This window comes from Leptodactylus fuscus, chromosome 2 (genome assembly GCF_031893055.1).
Source record: "Leptodactylus fuscus isolate aLepFus1 chromosome 2, aLepFus1.hap2, whole genome shotgun sequence".
Lineage (NCBI taxonomy): Eukaryota > Metazoa > Chordata > Amphibia > Anura > Leptodactylidae > Leptodactylus > Leptodactylus fuscus.
In genome coordinates this window covers 42,036,761-42,055,505 of record NC_134266.1, presented here as the reverse complement: position 1 = coordinate 42,055,505, position 18,745 = coordinate 42,036,761, and the positions used below count along the sequence as shown (strand labels likewise).

The window sequence follows — 18,745 nt, the reverse complement described above, 5'->3', positions numbered from 1 at the left end:
CGAATCCGCCTGAAAAAATGAGCATGTCGCTCATTTTTCGACTCCCATAAAAAAGAACTGACCAGCTCCCATTGATTTCAATGGAAGCCATCTTTTCGGTTAGGATTTTGAGTCAGATTTGAGAGAATTGTGTAGCTGTCCCAGGCTTTATTATAATGTGACCCACCAGTAGCAGGGGTCTTGGAATTGTTGGAGGTATCATTCCATAAATATCTTATTAATCCCTATTCTGATATCTGATATCATTTGTGTGCAGTCAAAACAGCATATTATACAATGTAGTTAAGAGGAAATGTGTCCTTATAGCCGGACAGTGAGCATATGGTGTCATTTTTATACTCCAGTCTGACATTGGCTCTAGTTAAAATGTTAGCAAGTTAGGAAAAATCATTTTGACGGTGACTTCAGCTTTTAGAGCCTTCGGGCTCTTCTAGATGAGACTTTTTTTTTTTTTAATGAGCGCTGATCAGTATAAAAAGGTGCCGATCAGCACTCATTCTGCATTGTCCTATTACATCGGCCAATGCAGAGGACATGCAGCAGGAAATTGTGTGCGTGAGATAAGGGCTGTGCTGACGGTAAAAATAGATATTTTTTTGACCTGCCAAAAGCAGCCGATCACTCATTGATGAGGATGAGCCAGTCCATCAGGTGATCGTCTGCCCTATTATATAGTGTGATTATTGGGAAGGAGTCCTTATATAAGCATTTGTCCTAATAATTATATGCAAAACCTTTTCATCGAATAGAGTGCTCAGGTTCTGTGCACAATGTTTAGCCATACATTTACTGTTTATTTAGGAAAGGCTTTTGGCATTATAATATAAGTCAAACATACATCTATAGGGCTTCACCAAGGGCTGACAATGACAGCAAAGGACCACTGTCCAAAAGGTGTCTGCTCCCCTTACTTCAAAGTCAACCAAGATACATATTTCATACTAGCAAAATCAAAAGAGGCAATTTTTTTCTATAAAACCATATTTGTTTTGTGTCTAAAAAAATCACAGATAAGCATCTTTCTCAAAGAAGGAGCTCTTTAAATATTAAAATATACAAAAGAGAGTGTCAGTGTAGTGTATGGTTAACTTTGGAGTGTGTATCTATTGTTTAACATAAGCAGACTTGTTATTCTTACTTTGACTATGCTTGCCTTAGAGAGATAAAAATTGCAGATAGGTTCCTAGGAGCCCTGACAGTGTCGTACACTATGTTTTAAGCCAATTTGAGTTCATACCCAAAACAAATCTTTCAGAAGTTCGTCCATATCTACCTGTTAGTATCAAAATGTCTTGAAGGTGTTGCTTAGCAAAAACTATTGCTTTTCCATAAGTATCAAAACATAGAAAAGAAAACTAAAGTTAAAAGCAATTCATTGAAAAGAACATAAAATTATAGGAACTACTAGCATCTGCCCGCGACTTCGTCTGCGGGTTGGTGTTGGCGTGTAGCCGCGTACATTGTTGCAAGTGCTGTTGGTTCTCATACACCGTGCGCCAACGTGGCCCCCTTCACCTCCTACCACGTAACTTCCCACACCCCCCTCTCCCACAGAGCCCCCCGCCCCCCTTCCCACGGCAAACTCTGGCCCGGCGGCACCCCCACACACAGTCCCACTGTACTTGCGGCACCCCCTGGCCAACGTTCCCGCGGCAAACCTCTGCACCCAGCAGAACGCCATGCACACGGTTGTACTCACCGAAAAACCCCAGCTGATACACCGGTCTGCCGGCTGTAATACAATGCTGCATCTTGTGTCCTCTCTTGAGCGAGTGAGAGATGCCATGTTCCTCTGCTTGCTGCCCAGCCGATAGCTCCGTCCACACAGTAGTGCAAGCCAATTGGGGAAATGGCTGAAGGGCCTGAGATGAAGTCATCTCAGGTCCTTCAGCGGCTGCAGAAGCGAACATCGCTGGTAACGACCGCGAAGTCTGGGGCTTGTACGTGGATACAAAGTGGCCTATGTTTCAATCTGGGACTCAAGGTATGTATGTGCAAAATTTCATGTAAATCCATTTGGTCGTTTAGTCGTGATTGAGGAACAAAGATCCAAACATCCGAACCCACAAACATCCAAACCCACAAACATCCAAACATCCAATCTTTTACATTTATAATATTAGTAGGATAATTTCTGTATCAGTTAAATATCAGACATGTGTCAAAGCACTGATGAATAATTTAAATCTTAACATTTAATATTACCCCTAAAAGCAACAAACATACATAATGCAGCATATAATGCATCACAAAGAGTACAAAAAAGTATAGATCACTGCAGGGTGGGTACCCCAATAGTACCAAGAGGGTACATCAAAGAGCGCTGTGACCAATATAAATCACATAAATAAAGGGGTTGACATTACCCAGTCAGTTGGTGAAATAGCAGATGCCAGGAATTGACCTAACAGTCCCTATGATGTCCCTAGGGCACTGTCCCTGTCACCCCAAATTTCTCCCTCCCTGACAAGGGCATTACCAAACTATACCCTCACACAAAAATTGTCCCTTTAGTCCCTATGCATTTCAAGGTGTATTTGCCCCTGTCATCATGTGATCTAACTGTCATAAGACTAGAAAGACAAATACAAAAACAAAATGGGTGTTAGAAATACAGAACACCCAACAATAACCCAAACACATTGGTGCAAGGGTTACAGGGGCTCCATAGGATAACAGGAGAATAAAAAAAAATCCCTCATGAAGAAATAACGCACTCTCACCTAGGCTAGGTTAATGGCAGTGACAACCAATCTGATCCACATGGGAGTCTAATATAGTAAAAAACCTGACACACCTTTGATTAGGGGAGGTACCGTAAAAACACTCACCTGTAGGAGTAAACATGGCTGCATGAAATGCCATGCACCGCTTCCTGATGACGCTGCATGTCAACACTCACACACAAAACCAGCGCCATTACTCATCAGCCAATTGGCGCCATGACTGCAGTCAAGTATCGCGCGAGTTCTGTCAAAAACTCAATTAATTTCATAGCCCCATCGAAGGTAGTAATCAGTCAAATAACATGATTACTTTCCTCCTCTTCCCTCTCTTTTGTTTTTAGCACTTGTATTCTCTCACATGACAAGGAATATTGGTATGCCTCCCGTAGTAGTTTTTCAGGGTATCCCCGGTTTTTGGAGCGAATACGTAGATCATCTGCCTGGTCCACAAAATCCTGCTCCCACATGCAGTTACTTCTTAGTCTCAAATACTGTCCTCTAGGGATGCCCTTCTTCATGGATTGGGGGTGACTACTTCCCCATTGGAGAAGAGAGTTTGTGGCTGCAGGTTTCCTATACACCTCCGTGATTAAGTTACCCACCGAATCCTTGGATATACAAACATCCAAAAATGGTAAGGATGTCTCCCCAATTTCACTAGTAAAGGACAACCCTATCTCACTAGAGTTAAGAGAACTTACAAACTCCATAAACAAGGTTCAATTACCACTCTGTAGTATTAAAACATCATCTATATACTATGCCCACAAATCAATGTTTTCAGTGTAACACTAAAAATTAATGTCTCCTCCCACCAGCCCAGAAGCGAGTTTGTGTACGTTGGTGCACATGGATTGCCCATGTGGTGCCCCTTAGTGCCTTCCATTAAATAGAAAGAAGTTATGTGTGAGGGAAAATTCTAACAGGTCGAAACTAAAGAGCCTCAACATTTATTGAACACAAGATTACCTCCTCATCCAGGACCACCCCTTCCAACTTCCTCAATAAGTCTGAGGTATCCTGCAAAAATGACAGTAGGGATGACAGTATGTTCTCCCTGTGTTTGCGTGGATTTCCTCCCATACTCCAAAGACATACTGATAAGAAAGAAAAAAAAAATATGTACATTGTGATCCCTATATGGGGCTCACAATCTACATAAAAAAAAAAAAAAAAAAAAAAAAGTTATGATCAATAGATACTCACCTCTCTGTTTGCCTGGAGATCCAGTGGAGAACCTGTGTTTGGATCCCTGGTCTTCCTGACCTTTGACCTGAACACAAGTGCACCAGCCAATCAGTGTATGTGTTCCAATGAAACAACAGTACTTGGCTATTGATTGGCTGATGTGCTTGTACATAGGCAGCAAGTGAACAAACGCTGGGGACCCAAATGGAGACTCCCCGCTGGATCCCCAGCCAAATGGACAGGTGTGTATGCACTGTTTACCATTTATAAGCCTCCCTATGGGTTACAAAATAATATGGAATACCCCTTTATGCATGAAGACCGTTTCAGATACCCTGTTAGGGGTTCAAGAGTTAATAGTGGATTCTCCCCATTTAGGATCGCCCTTCTCTGTACCACCTGTTATCTTGCTGTAGAAGATCCCCATCATGTCCATGAATTATTCAGACAGCATTATCTCATTCTTTATTACCCCTGCATGGTGCTGTTCGGGAGTTAAAGGGATTCTATCATTAAAATGACATTTTTTCTCCCTAACATGGTTTTCTTTGGTATGCAAATTAGTTCTCTCGCAGCACTCTATCTTCTTCTGGAACTGCCTCTCTCCGCGTCTTCTTATGGCGCTGGCTTCAAACGTCTAGGCATATGCAGTCGGCTCTGCCGTCTGGCTTTGGGCAGAGCCGACTGCGCATGACCACTGCCATTTTCTTGTGGCCACTTATCCCAGCTTACTGTGTAAGCGGCCACAAAAAAATGGCCATGGGCAAGTGCAGTCAGCTCTGCCCAAGTCCCGATGGCAGAGCCGACTGTCCATGTGAAGAAGTTTGAACCCAGCGCTGGAAGAAGACGTTGAGAGAAGTCATTCCAGAAGAAGATGGAGATTTCTCTCACAGCATTGGGGTGTGAGAGAACTCACTGCAAGATAACTCATTTGCATACCGAAGAAAACTGGGATTTTTACCGAACGGTGGCGCAGAGAAGATATCTAAAGATAGGAGAAGAATAGCCTTTCTTAAGGCTATTCTTACGTGTTAGTGAGAAAAAATAGCATTTTATTGATAGAATCCCTTTAAAGATTTGCTGCCAGTCTCGATGTGGGCATACCTGTAGCACAGGCTATGATTGGCTTATCATCCAAGGACCAGTCCAACAAAAAGGGCTTGTAAAGCGATGTAGCAAATGTCACCCGTTAGGGCTACAAAGGGTCGCTTCTAATTGAAAAGCGTTTTTTTGTTTAGACTTATTTCTCCCATCTTTCGTAAGTAGGTCACCTCTTAGGCTTATCAATTTAATTTGCTTTCAAGAGCAAACAGTTTAGTTTTTCATTATCATTTAAGTTATCAAACAAATAAGCAGAGCAATGTACAGAGACATCAATCTGTAAGACTCTGATGAAGATTCACACAGCTCAATGACCACTGGAATTAAATGAGCAATTTTGTCTGCCCGTTAATTGTAAATAGATTAAGTGTTCTCCTTTTTTTGCTGTCGCACAGAGAAAAGAAAAATCAATATACATTTCTAAAGCTGTCCGGACTCTTTTATACATATTTACAAATAAAGTGGAAATATCAAGCACCGCAGGTAGCTTACAGCAGTGAAATCCTGGGAAATGGCTTGATGGACAGCTTAGTTAGGGGTTGTACCGCTTGCAATTACCCAACCATGTTACCTCCATTAATTTACTCACTAGGAGTTTTACAATAATATAAAATGTGAATAGATAGTAATTAACATACTTTAAATTTTAATACATTTATTGCTTAAGTCTTCACAATAAATGGCCTAATTTGCAGGCACTTCAGATTTCATAAAGGTCAGGAAATGCCATGCTTAACCTTTAGAATTAGCAAAGCATGTAGCATGCACTTGTTCATTTGAAAACGGTGCTTTCTTCAAAGTCAAAGGGCTTTATTTTCCCGTTATGAGTGGCTATTAAAGCTCATTGGCTATGGCAGACTTGCTAATCATAATTTTTAAAGCAGGGCAGAATTGAATTAATGAAATGTTTTGATATAAAGCATATAAAAATCAAATTTTTATTCTTATTAAGCCAGATTTCAGTAGGTTCTTTGTAAAGAAGAACTTGTTCTCGCTGCAAAGTAAAATGAATCGTTTCGATGGCTTTTGTCTCTTTCGGTATTATGTACGTCATCAATTATTGTAACCTGACATTTAATGGAACGGAGGTGGGACATCAAAGATCTTGACCTCTAAATGTATGTGGAGTAGTATATAATTGTAATGCAGCACTATCATTTTATGGCTTCACGGTGATCAGGGTCATTTTATCTGTAGAGAATGGCTATTTCCAGGTTTCTTTTTTCCAATTTTTGTTACAGAGAATGACAGCTCTACTGGTCTTCTTCCTCCTCCTGTCTCTCAGACACTACATTTTGTATTGCTAGGTTCCCTTTCCTCTAGTGGATCCATCCTCTTTCTACAGCCACAACTTTACAGGGTAGCTCAAGAATGCAATGTATTCATGTCGGGCAGATATGGAGCTTCTTTATTGGCCACCATTATTGGAGGAATGTTGGCACTAAACAACAGACAATAAGAACACGGTGTTCTGTCTTTAGTGTTGCTATGTAAACCCTTTGCTGCCACCATGGCAGTATTGCTGGTAGGAGCTCAGCCATACCTCTTGTCCTCTGGACCCTTTAATGTTGCTTTGGGGGAAAGAACAGATAGCATTACAATTTCAGAGCCCATTCCTTTTGCTAAAGTTACTATGAGTCCCCTAAGATACCAAAGAGCCAGACCCCTCCTCAATTTCTGTGTGTGATGTGAGGAGGTGGAGACGACTCTATCGATTGCCCCCCATGCCCCACACAGAACCTTCCCACAGTAGCTACTGTTTCCTCATTTGCTACCTACAGATCTTTTGTTTAAATGCTTTATCCATTGACCATTGAAGAAGATCATACCAGGATGTATTTCCTTTCTGCCCCATACTACTTTCCATTCTAAGTCTCTCCTCCATCCGAGGGATGTTCCACCTATTGCTACTTCCTCTTCCCAACAGAGCCCCTGCATTTCTGTTTTCTCTTCCTGACCCTACTGGGCCCCAGTCAGGTTTCTGTCACTCTAATTGCACTTTCCACTTTCTTATCCTCTTCATTAGAGTAATGACACCTATTATCTCGCTCCCCCCTCCCACTAGAGCTCCATCTCTTTGCCACTTTCATTTTCCCCAGTCTTGCCACCCTGCCACCTAGTATCTCCACATTGACAAAGACAGTGTTCTTTCTAACCTTCTATCTCTTCTATGCCTCTTTACAAAGCCCTGTTTGATTTTTAATTCCATCTTTCCCTTCTTTGTCACTTTCTGTTTCTAATTCTTCATCCCCCACAGAGTCCTGACACCTAGTGTCTCCTCATAGATCCTAGATGTAGCTCTTCTGTCCATATTTCATCTACTTCCTACCCTAACTCTATCTTTTCTAAGACCTCTGCCACTTTTATCTCTTCCGTGCCACGCCCTTTGCACTTACCACTTTCTGTTTTCCATACATCTCGCCACACATAGCTTTTTGGGGGGGTCTGAAGAGACCCAGAGTATAATAATGATTTGTAGATGGTGAGTGCCCCCAAATCTCAGATTCAGTTGAACCTCAAATTTTTGCAAAACTATCTTAGTGCATTCTTACTTGATTGGGAGACAATTGGGAGCATTATGGCTTGCCTGGGGGACACTGGAGAGTGTTATTAGGTGATTGAGGCCATGGAAGAATAATTAGGTGCTTGGGACCTGGAAAATGGATCTCCATGGATCACTGGAAAATGTACCCTTCAGTGAATATAGTTTGAAAAAATAGGAGACTCTATCTAGAAGTCAGTGAATCATCAACAAAGGTATCAGTTGCAGTACTGCTCGCTTCATCATGCTGCATAGAAAATCAGATGGGGGTAAAATGTCACAATGGTCAACTACTACACGTGTTTGCAATCTGAGACTGAGAAAAATGTTGCATTATGTTTAACTGTATGTGATGGGGAGAGGTTGTGAATACTAAGCTATGATGTTATACTGTGCAATGGAGTACATCCTAAAAATAGACAGACATAAAACTCCCTTACCCTTCTGTTCCTCACATAGAGTATAGATATAAATGCTGGCATATATACCCTTGTAATATTGATTCATATTCATTCCTTTTCATTGAATAGTTGCTATCAGCTATCTGTTATCTTTTGTTAATCCACATACATTTATGTTGCAAGGTAACCATTTAGCATCAACACAGTTAACTTAATGGTCTTCAATGTTCTCAGCCTGTACATTCATTATAATGACTTACACAATTATTAATTCAACAGTCATTAATCTGACAGTTGTACACATTAGTCTAATGAGAGAAAGAATGCTACAGAGTAGTGCCAGTCCTGACAATGCATCCTTCACTGCATAGCAAGCATTGCTTGGCTTGGTTTGTACATAGAGATAAAAAAATAAATGCACTTGGAAAATCTCCTACCCTTTGCACTGCAAGTGAACCCCTGCTCTCACAAATGCAGCAGTATGCCATACCGTAACATATACTTAGACTCATATTTACATAGACTCCCATGTAAATGAAAATTATAGTATCATGTGTACTACACATTTATTTGTGAGATGTCTCTGTACTTAAAGGGATCCTATCATTGGATACCCTTTTTTTCTGACTAACACGTAGGACTAGCCTTAAGAAAGGCTATTCTTTTCCTACCTTTAGATCTGTTCTCCGTGCCGCTGTTCTGTAGAAATCCGGGTTTTCTTAGGTATGCAAATGAGTTCTCTCGCAGCACTGGGTGCAGTCCCCAGCGCTCAAACAGCACTAGGGGTGTCCCCAATGCTGCGAGAGAAATCTCCACTGATGCCTCTATCTTCTTCTGGAATGCCCTCTCCCTGTGCCTTCTTCCGTCCTGGTTTTCAATCTTCTAGGCATGTTCAGTCGGCTCTATCGGGCCTCAGGCAGAGCTGACTGCTTATGTCCACAGCCACAAGGAAATGGCTGCTTACACCAGCTTACTGAGTAAGCAGCCACAAGAAAATGGCCGCTCACACAGCTTACTGTGCAAGCGGCTATTTCTTGTGGCCACGGGCATAAGCAGTCGGCTCTGTTGGAATAGCATTTGGAAAGGCTATTATAGCCCTATCCTTCTTTATATGTTCTTCAAAACCATTTTTGAATAAAATACGTTATTTTTATATGCAAATGCTGTGCCATGCTCCAAGCACAGCACAGTCATCCCCAGTATTCCACCTCCTCCTGCTGTTACATACTCCTTCTTGTGAAAGCATCAGTCTCTTTTTATTCTTCACTGTGTCAGCAGCAGCATTCTTCATGCACATGCATGGGCTTTGTACTCTAGTACCCAAAGCAAAGAAATAAGAAGGGGAGGAAATTTCTTTCACATAAAGGGCCATGTAACAGAAGCAGGAGGTAGAATTCTGGTGATGACAGTGCTGTGCTCTGAGAACGTCCCCTGTGTTCCGTACAAAGAATTTGATCAAAAATGGCATTAAAGAGCAGATAAAGAATGGTAGAGTTAGAATAGTCTTTCTAAAGGCTATTCCAACATGTCTTCATGGAAATTTGGCTAAATGTAATGATAGACTCCCTTTAAATTATGCTCACTCTATAACTAAGTTGTTAAAGGACCCGTCATCAAGTACAAAATGCTACATGCCATATCATTTAACTCTTGCTTATTAGAAAAATACAAAAGGTTACCGCCCATTTGGAGAATGAGAGCAAGTTTATGTATAACCTTCTAGGGGCCATATTTTTTGAATGGGGAGAAAAAGAAGAACTTTTGCCTGGCAGAGCGAAAATCAAATAACATATGGCACTTAGCATCTTGTACTTGATAAGTTCCTCTTTAGTTATTGTAAATGCTTATGACATAGGAAACCCCCTGTATCTATGTGACAACATGTGCAAATAGAAGTGCCATAAAATGCAGTGAATTAAAGTAAAACCAACTATAAAAAGAAATGGCCAACATAAATGTATCCAATGGTCAGCCAGAGGCCAAAAGTGCAGATTTTTTGTAAATTTAGTTTTGACAGGTTGAGTAGTAGGTCGTTGTGATTGCGGAACCTATTTATATTTCCTAGACAATTTCCCGGTATTTCACTATATAGATGTAAATAAGCAATTCTTCACCACTGCCTAACCAATTCACAGTGATTATTTGAACATAGGGAGAAACATTGAAACTAATTTCCATATATTGTAGACAACAGCCTCCAGCATGTGCAGGCATGTATAAGCAATGTTATTTATGACTATCAATCAAGAGCCTAATGCACCATAAAAGGTCACATATCAGACAAGTGAATAAGAGAATTCAGTAATATAAATCCATGGATTTTGTATAGGCTTTATATTTTAATATTTAATGTTCTACCGAAAAGTTATTTAATAATTTATGGCTTTTATTTTATGACAATAGCCGCTGACCAAATGGGTCATGTTGAAATTTTATCTGGAGGTGTGGAAATTTTATAAAAAGAAAATGGTAATTCATATCTCCTGCTGGAGAGTAGTTGGGACTGTACATTTGTAGCAAAGTTTAGCGCAAAAATTGCTAATTCAGCTTCTTAGCTTGTTCATTTTAAAGTGCTAACCAAATTCTTTTACTTGTTAACTTTAAGTGATTTGCTCAATTTTTCCAGTAGATTTTAATGGCTATTGTTGTTTTTTGTAACAAAATAGTGTAGAGGATTCCTAGTATAGTGTTTAAACTTTGCTATATCTGTTTATGAGAAAAGCCCCTATTAATTATAATAAGAAAATTTTAAGGTAAACTGGTACACCATTTAGATCTTATAAGGATCCTATGAGAGGTAAATATTACAGAGGGGTGTTTATTTTTCTATCCTTTGGGTGTGACCCCAAGGATGGGTTGTGTTGAATTTGGGGCCCAATTATCACAAAAGTAACCAGTAGAATGAATAATTTCTTCACAAAATGAAGTCTAACCAGAACCCACTATAAACTCTCAAGGCAGATCAAAACCTGGAAAATTAATCAGAAGAGTGAATGTATCCAAGCCAAAAGTCAATCTGGGAGATTGCTAGAGCTAAAATTGGAAGACAAGCAGATGTTGTAACACCTCTGTCTGTTCGGGTCTCTGCGCCACCCTCTGCTCGCGTGCTGCGGCGCAGGAGGCGGGTGCAGTTTGGTTCTTGGATTAAAGTTTTTGGTCGCACGGTGTGAACTCGGCTCTAGTTCTGTGATTGCATTTTCACCACACCCGTCTTCTGCCAATGTTGCCTCTGTTCATTAAGTGGTTAGTTTGTCTTGCCTGTGATTGACAGCCTGCCTTCCTGTCAACTCCAGGGGCGGGTTCTTCCTTCAGATTTAGCATTGGTTCCCATTCACACCAGTGCTTGCTATTGCCGTGTGCATACCTGCACTTACTATCCCTGTTTTGCTTATACTATTATCCTTGACCTTTGGCATTTCTCATTGACTATTCTCTTGACTCCGATTTGGCACTGCATCGCTCTCCTGTTACTGAACCCTGGCTAGCTGACCTTCCGTTGTTGTTGTTTGACTTGTCTGCGTTTTGTGTTTCACATATTCAGGGAGGGACTGTCTTCGTGGTTGTCGCCTATTACCTAGGATAGGGTCTGGCAATAGGAAGGGAAAGTTGGGGGCTTCAGCTTAGGGATCACTGTCTCTTGTGCCCCGTCCCTGGGTTTTAACAGTTACTGGGGAATTGCTGTCCTAGCAATTCCCTTACAGATGTCCAGTAACATACCAAAGATCAATATTAGAGCAGTCCAGTACAAGCAGTGTATGGGAGCGCAACTAAAGTACAACCAAATAGCAGGCACCTGGAAGAGAAGGAACAGGGTTTAAATATCCCTCCTCATCTGCTAATTGGATCAGCAGGAGAACCCTGTAAACTACAGAAGCTTCATAGATTGGCATGGCAACCGCAGCTAAACAAATATTCCTGTCAGGAAATGTCCAAACAATGTGATTTTACGTCAGGGTACATCCCTGGTTTACAGATTACGTGTTTTTCTTCATGATCCACTCCTTAAGGAAGCAGCATTATTTGGTTTCTGGAGCACAGATTTACATGTTTTTGGATGGAATTCCACTTTTGTAGATGTACTTTGGATCCCCATCACTCCATACCGAGCTGTCTACACTGAGGCAATGTTTTAATGGTTTGCTTAATTATGTGTCCAAATTTTAAAAAGTGAAATGTTTTTACATGGAGAAAATTTATTATATACATTTCATCAAAACTGAGCATAATTTATGTCTTACCTCTACACCCTTTATTGCTCCTCACTTCATAACATAGAAGATAACTTCCCCACAAATAGTGACTGCATTTAATTGAATCTTTTCTGTCTGTCTCTCATGTTTAAACTTAGGCAGACTGGAGTCCATTCAAGCGGTGCAAACGGGTGACACATTTTATGTACACAGCCACAGCTTTTGTGGATGATTTGTTACTGATGTGTACTGATCCTGCTACATCTCTCCCTATAATATTGTCTAGTTGGATCCCTGGCTCCTAGAGCCCATTGTTCCACAACCCCATATTCTAAGGGGTTTTCTCCTCACGGCATTTCCTGTGTTGCTTTGACCACAAAGATGTAAGACTCAGTAGTGTCCTAGGTTTGGGCTCTCTCCACTTCTTGGATGTCCTGTGTGCTTTCAGTCCAGGCCTCACCTGGTCCTGGTTGGAACATCACCAGCTATTTTGTTTCATCCATAAGTTCTCTTTGCTGCCGGTTTCCTCCTTCGATCCCAACGCACTGGTAAAGGCTTTTCTTCAGTCTGTCTCTCCCCGGGAAGTAGTCTCCTTCCTCTACAATGTCCTCCTGAGTGATGCTACATTGGGAGACCCCCCCCATATAATGATGATGGGCCCTCCTCCATTACCATTATTATGGTTCAAAATGCCACTTTCTAACACGCTCGCTTTACCTAGCCAGCTCACTAGGGCAATCCTCAGTGTACATTACAAGCCAAGTATCTAATCCTTCACTGGATCACCTTTCCCATGAGGCACCTCTGAGTACACTCACTCATGTTACAGGGAAAAAAAAAAATCGTCCATATCAATTACACACTTTACTACCATACCATCTACTCCTCCCTACCAAAAGAAATAACAAGTGGAGAAAACGCGACTAAACATACCTTTGACTTTATTTTGTCTTCAGATGTTTCTATCATCCCATCACTCTCCCTATTATGATTCTACGTGGTTATAGAACTGACTAACTTTTCCACATCCAATCCCCAAAATATTGTCTAAAATTGATAATGCTGTTTTCTTAGATGTAGCCCCTCCTAAGCCTTGTTTACTTGCAGAGTGACAACGTGAATTGGGGATTTCTTCATCAACATCTAATGCTGATTTCATATGAACTCAACCTCATGATCTCTAGTGTAGTGTCCATCTTAAGGAAAACCCATACAAAACTAGTTAAGGCCTTTTACAGTTTACAGTACTTGCAAAGTGGATGGGATTCATGTGAATTCCATGCCCACTTTGCGGAAAGAATCGCAGTGCAGCTTTCCCGTAGATATAATTGTAACAGAAAGTCAGTGGAGGAAAACTCTGTGAATTTTTTGTTCAAAGCACTGCGGGAAGAACCACGATGCATTCACACCAACGTTGTTCCTGCAGCGCTTTAGCGCGGCGATTCCGGCCCGTGGGTTCTTAGCCTAAAGATGGTATCGCACTCCAGATTACCTACATAGACTATGTTTGACCCACAGGATACTAGCTGGAGATTTAAGGTAGCAAAGGGAACCTTATCTCATATTTGCTTTCATTTGCCCCAAAATAAGACCTATTTGCCAACAAGTTAAGATTTCTATAACCGCTATATGTCCACTTAAGATACTGCTTACGCCAGAAATGATTCTGCATTGGCTTCCCCTAAGAAACCTTATATCCAAAGCCAATGACCTTCCTGCTATCATGATCTCATCTGCTAAACTACTCATTCCATCTCAATGGCGAGAGACAGAAACCCCTGACCTATCAGTGTGGACAGCCAAAGTGCATCAATTGTCAATTAAAGGAATTGGTGGTTGTGCAACAGAACCCTATTCCTCTGCATTTGGAACTTTGGATTGAATGCAATGTTGACACTTATAGGGTTTTCTCTTAACATACTTGCCTTTGAGTGGATTTATCTAGTCATTCTTAATTGTAATGTTTGCTTCACAGACCATTCCAGTCTTCCCCTTTCCTCATTTTATGTCACTCCTTTTTGACTTCTCTCTAAATGCACAGCCCACTTAGGGTATGTCCATATGGCGGAAACCTTTTCTGCCTTGTGAACTTTCTGCGCGGCTAGCTGAAATGGGATTCCAATGCAGCATTGGCATTCCGTCGCAGCATCCTGCTCCTGGTTAGGCCCAAATGAATGGGCCTAAACAGGAGCATGTCTTGAGCAATGGAATCTGCGTCAAGATAGGTCTTGTTGCTTTTATTTTTCCGCTGCTAGCTATCAGGAAAAAAAAGCGAGTGGTTCCCATTGAAGTCAATGGGAGACATTTTTGCAGGCGGATTCCATGTCAAAATCTGCATGCCAAAATCTCTGTGTGAACATACCCTTAGGCTGGTCTTACACAGCCGTAATGATTTTACGGCCCGCAAGTTGCCGATCAGCAACACTAGCAACATAGACACCGCAGATGCCCGTAAACTGACGCACTCACCCATAGAGTTCTATGGGCGAATCCATGCAGTGCTGCAATTCACGACCATTACGGACATGTTCTATAAATTGCGGACCACGGTTGCGGCCCGGCAACACCACGGATAAAATAGTGGTGTAAGAGGCTGCATTGAATATAATGTGTCTGCAAATGGTCTGCAATCGAAAACCCTCAATTGCGGACCATTTACAGACTTACATTACGGCCGTGTAAGACCAGCCTTAGGCCAGGTTCACACGGAGTATTCTGGCTCGTCATTTGGTACGTAAACGCCGCGGGAGGATTTGCGGGCCATATACGCTCCCATTGTTTTCAATGGGAGCTGGTACTGTACACGCGGCACTATTTTGCAGCGTGATTTTGCGGCGTCTACGTACCAAATGACGAGCCAGAATACTCCGTGTGAACCCGGCCTTAGGCTTTAACACTCAAGCAGTGAAGCCATAATTCCTTTCACCAATGAGCTATGGTGCTCTATGACTATCTTTTTAATTATGTGTATAATTTACTGGCTATATTTGTGGACCACAGATTTTGCATCTACTCAACCCAGGAGGACTACATTGCTACATAGTTCACTGTTACTCCAAAGGGGGGTTGCATATGTACTTGAATTCACTCCAAATTGTGATATGATATGATGCTGTATTAAACTCTACCTTTATATGCAGGGGTGAACCTACCCCTTTCGCCGCCCGAGGCAAACTACAGAAAGCCCCCCCCCCGCCCCGAGGGGGCGGAGCGAAGGGGCGTGGTAGTGCACAGTAGGCGTGGCAGAGCAAAGGGGGCGGGGACTGGACTGGCTTAGATAATCAAAAATGCCGCCCTCCCTGGGGTCCTGACATAGCGCCGCCTGAAGCGCTCGCTTCAGGTCACCTCATGGGAGGTGCGGTGCTGTTTATATGTCAAGGTACCATCTGCACATTAAAGGACACTGAGTGGTAACGGCTCATTCAGTGTAATCTTGTAATTGTGATGAAAATATCCTTTATTACAAACTAGCTTCTGCCCATGACTTCGTCTGCGGGTTGTTGGCGATGATGATCCAGAGGTGAGATAAGAGCAGTGTAATATAGTAAGTGAACAAAAATTCATAACAGTCATGAAGCCATGTCATTTACCGGGATAAAAAGTAGCCTATATTTTAATCCAGGTTACAATCTATCTATGTGCCAAATGTGATTCAAATCCGTTTATCCGTTTTTACATGATTGAGGAACAAACATCCAAACATCCAATATTAGTAGGATTGGCTGGACGACTGTATAAGCAATGCTACCTTCTATGCCGTCCCTGGTACCTCTTGTGTCTCTACCTCATAGATTGTAAGCTCTTGTGAGCAGGATCCTCAGTCCCATTGTGTGAATTACGCTGTAATGTATCTTTTTGTATGTACTTGAACCCTACAAATTGTACAGCGCTGCAAAATATGTTGGCACTATATAAATAAAATGTATTATATTATTATATTACTCCCAGACCTTCTACATAGTTCATTAACGTTCCACAAGCAAGGGGTAAGGCCCCAGACCTTACAAGTGCTTGACTTTTTCCTCACAACTCTCCTTCAGCTTAATCTATATTATCCCCATTTCTTGGCTAGTATATTGTACTTTTTCCCATGTAACTTCTATATAACCTGATGTCTACTTTTTTTTAATTACCTGCAATTTCTATACCGTTGAAATAAATAAAAAAAAGAATTTACAATAACAAAAAAAAACTTATCAAGAAAACACAATTCCAGGGAATCCTTTGGTTCTAATGAAATGAACTTGGATCAATAAGTCTCATTATATAGTGATTAAAGTTTGCCTGCTTAAACCCCAGGATATCCAAATGTTGCAACCATAATGTGGATACTATTATGTGTTATGAACATGTAAATGTGGCTTTTCAGTCCGTATATAAGTGGGGCTGTGCCAGAAATATCTGAAGTGTTAGAACACCTTTTATTTAGCTCTCCATTATTTATTTCACAGTACAATTCCTGCTATTTTTCCTTTCAATCTAGTATAGTATTTTTTTTCAGGCACAATGAAATTAACAGTATGCCTTTTCTACATTCTTATCTTCTCCATGACATTTACTATTGTAGAGACAGAATCTGGAATTTACTAATGATATTCGATTTGCGACTTTCTGTTTAATTAATATTCTCGAAGAATGTTTTGTTTAACAAGAATGATACAATACGTACTCGACGCTTTGCTTTTTTTTTGTTTAGGAACCAAAACAAGCCCTTTCTTCTGTATATGTCCTACATTCAAGTACACACAGCTCTGTATGCATCTGCCGAGTTTAGAGGAAAAAGCCAACATGGCATTTATGGAGATGCTGTAGAAGAGGTGGACTGGAGTGTAGGTAAGTGTATATTTACCTAGCCGTATAATCTGTTATGTGTCGGAAGAATGCAATTCACACCTCAGTTCTTTTTTTTACTTTTTAAAACCTTTTTGCTATATCGTTTTTTATATTATACAGGGTGTCTGGAAAGTAAGTACACAAAATGAATGGGTGGACTTCAGCTGGTATATGAAGCGTTTTTTTTTTTTTTTTTAATTACTGAACATGTGACTAGAGATGAGCGAACACTAAAATGTTCGAGGTTCGAAATTCGATTCGAACAGCCGCTCACTGTTCGAGTGTTCGAATGGGTTTCGAACCCCATTATAGTCTATGGGGAACATAAACTCGTTAAGGGGGAAACCCAAATTCGTGTCTGGAGGGTCACCAAGTCCACTATGACACCCCAGGAAATGATACCAACACCCTGGAATGACACTGGGACAGCAGGGGAAGCATGTCTGGGGGCATAAAAGTCACTTTATTTCATGGAAATCCCTGTCAGTTTGCGATTTTCGCAAGCTAACTTTTCCCCATAGAAATGCATTGGCCAGTGCTGATTGGCCAGAGTACGGAACTCGACCAATCAGCGCTGGCTCTGCTGGAGGAGGCGGAGTCTAAGATAGCTCCACACCAGTCTCCATTCAGGTCCGACCTTAGACTCCGCCTCCTCCGGCAGAGCCAGCGCTGATTGGCCGAAGGCTGGCCAATGCATTCCTATGCGAATGCAGACTTAGCAGTGCTGAGTCAGTTTTGCTCAACTACACATCTGATGCACACTCGGCACTGCTACATCAGATGTAGCAATCTGATGTAGCAGAGCCGAGGGTGCACTAGAACCCCTGTGCAAACTCAGTTCACGCTAATAGAATGCATTGGCCAGCGCTGATTGGCCAATGCATTCTATTAGCCCGATGAAGTAGAGCTGAATGTGTGTGCTAAGCACACACATTCAGCACTGCTTCATCACGCCAATACAATGCATTAGCCAGTGCTGATTGGCCAGAGTACGGAATTCGGCCAATCAGCGCTGGCTCTGCTGGAGGAGGCGGAGTCTAAGATCGCTCCACACCAGTCTCCATTCAGGTCCGACCTTAGACTCCGCCTCCTCCAGCAGAGCCAGCGCTGATTGGCCGAATTCCGTACTCTGGCCAATCAGCACTGGCTAATGCATTGTATTGGCTTGATGAAGCAGTGCTGAATGTGTGTGCTTAGCACACACATTCAGCTCTACTTCATCGGGCTAATAGAATGCATTGGCCAATCAGCGCTGGCCAATGCATTCTATTAGCGTGAACTGAGTTTGCACAGGGGTTCTAGTGCACCCTCGGCTCTGCTACATCAGATTGCTACATCTGATGTAGCAGTGCCGAGTGTGCATCAGATGTGTAGTTGAGCAAAACTGACTCAGCACTGCTAAGTCTGCATTCGCATAGGAATGCATTGGCCAGCCTTCGGCCAATCAGCGCTGGCTCTGCCGGAGGAGGCGGAGTCTAAGGTCGGACCTGAATGGAGACTGGTGTGGAGCGATCTTAGACTCCGCCTCCTCCAGCAGAGCCAGCGCTGATTGGTCGAGTTCCGTACTCTGGCCAATCAGCGCTGGCCAATGCATTCTATTAGCCCGATGAAGTAGAGCTGAATGTGTGTGCTTAGCACACACATTCAGCTCTACTTCATCAGGCTAATAGAATACATTGGCCAATCAGCGCTGGCCAATGCATTCTATTAGCTTGATGAAGCAGAGTGTGCACAAGGGTTCAAGCGCACCCTCGGCTCTGATGT

The 18,745-nt window shown here is 41.9% G+C and overlaps 1 protein-coding gene across 1 annotated transcript in view; it reads left to right on the top strand.

Annotated features, from left to right (window-relative positions):
* Positions 1 to 18,745, top strand: part of STS (steroid sulfatase) — a 168,168-nt gene that overhangs the window by 42,538 nt on the left and 106,885 nt on the right. Inside the window, exon 6 of the mRNA XM_075263650.1 lies at positions 16,845 to 16,981. Coding sequence (XP_075119751.1) covers positions 16,845 to 16,981 — 137 coding nt within the window. The remainder of the gene's footprint in view (positions 1 to 16,844; positions 16,982 to 18,745) is intronic.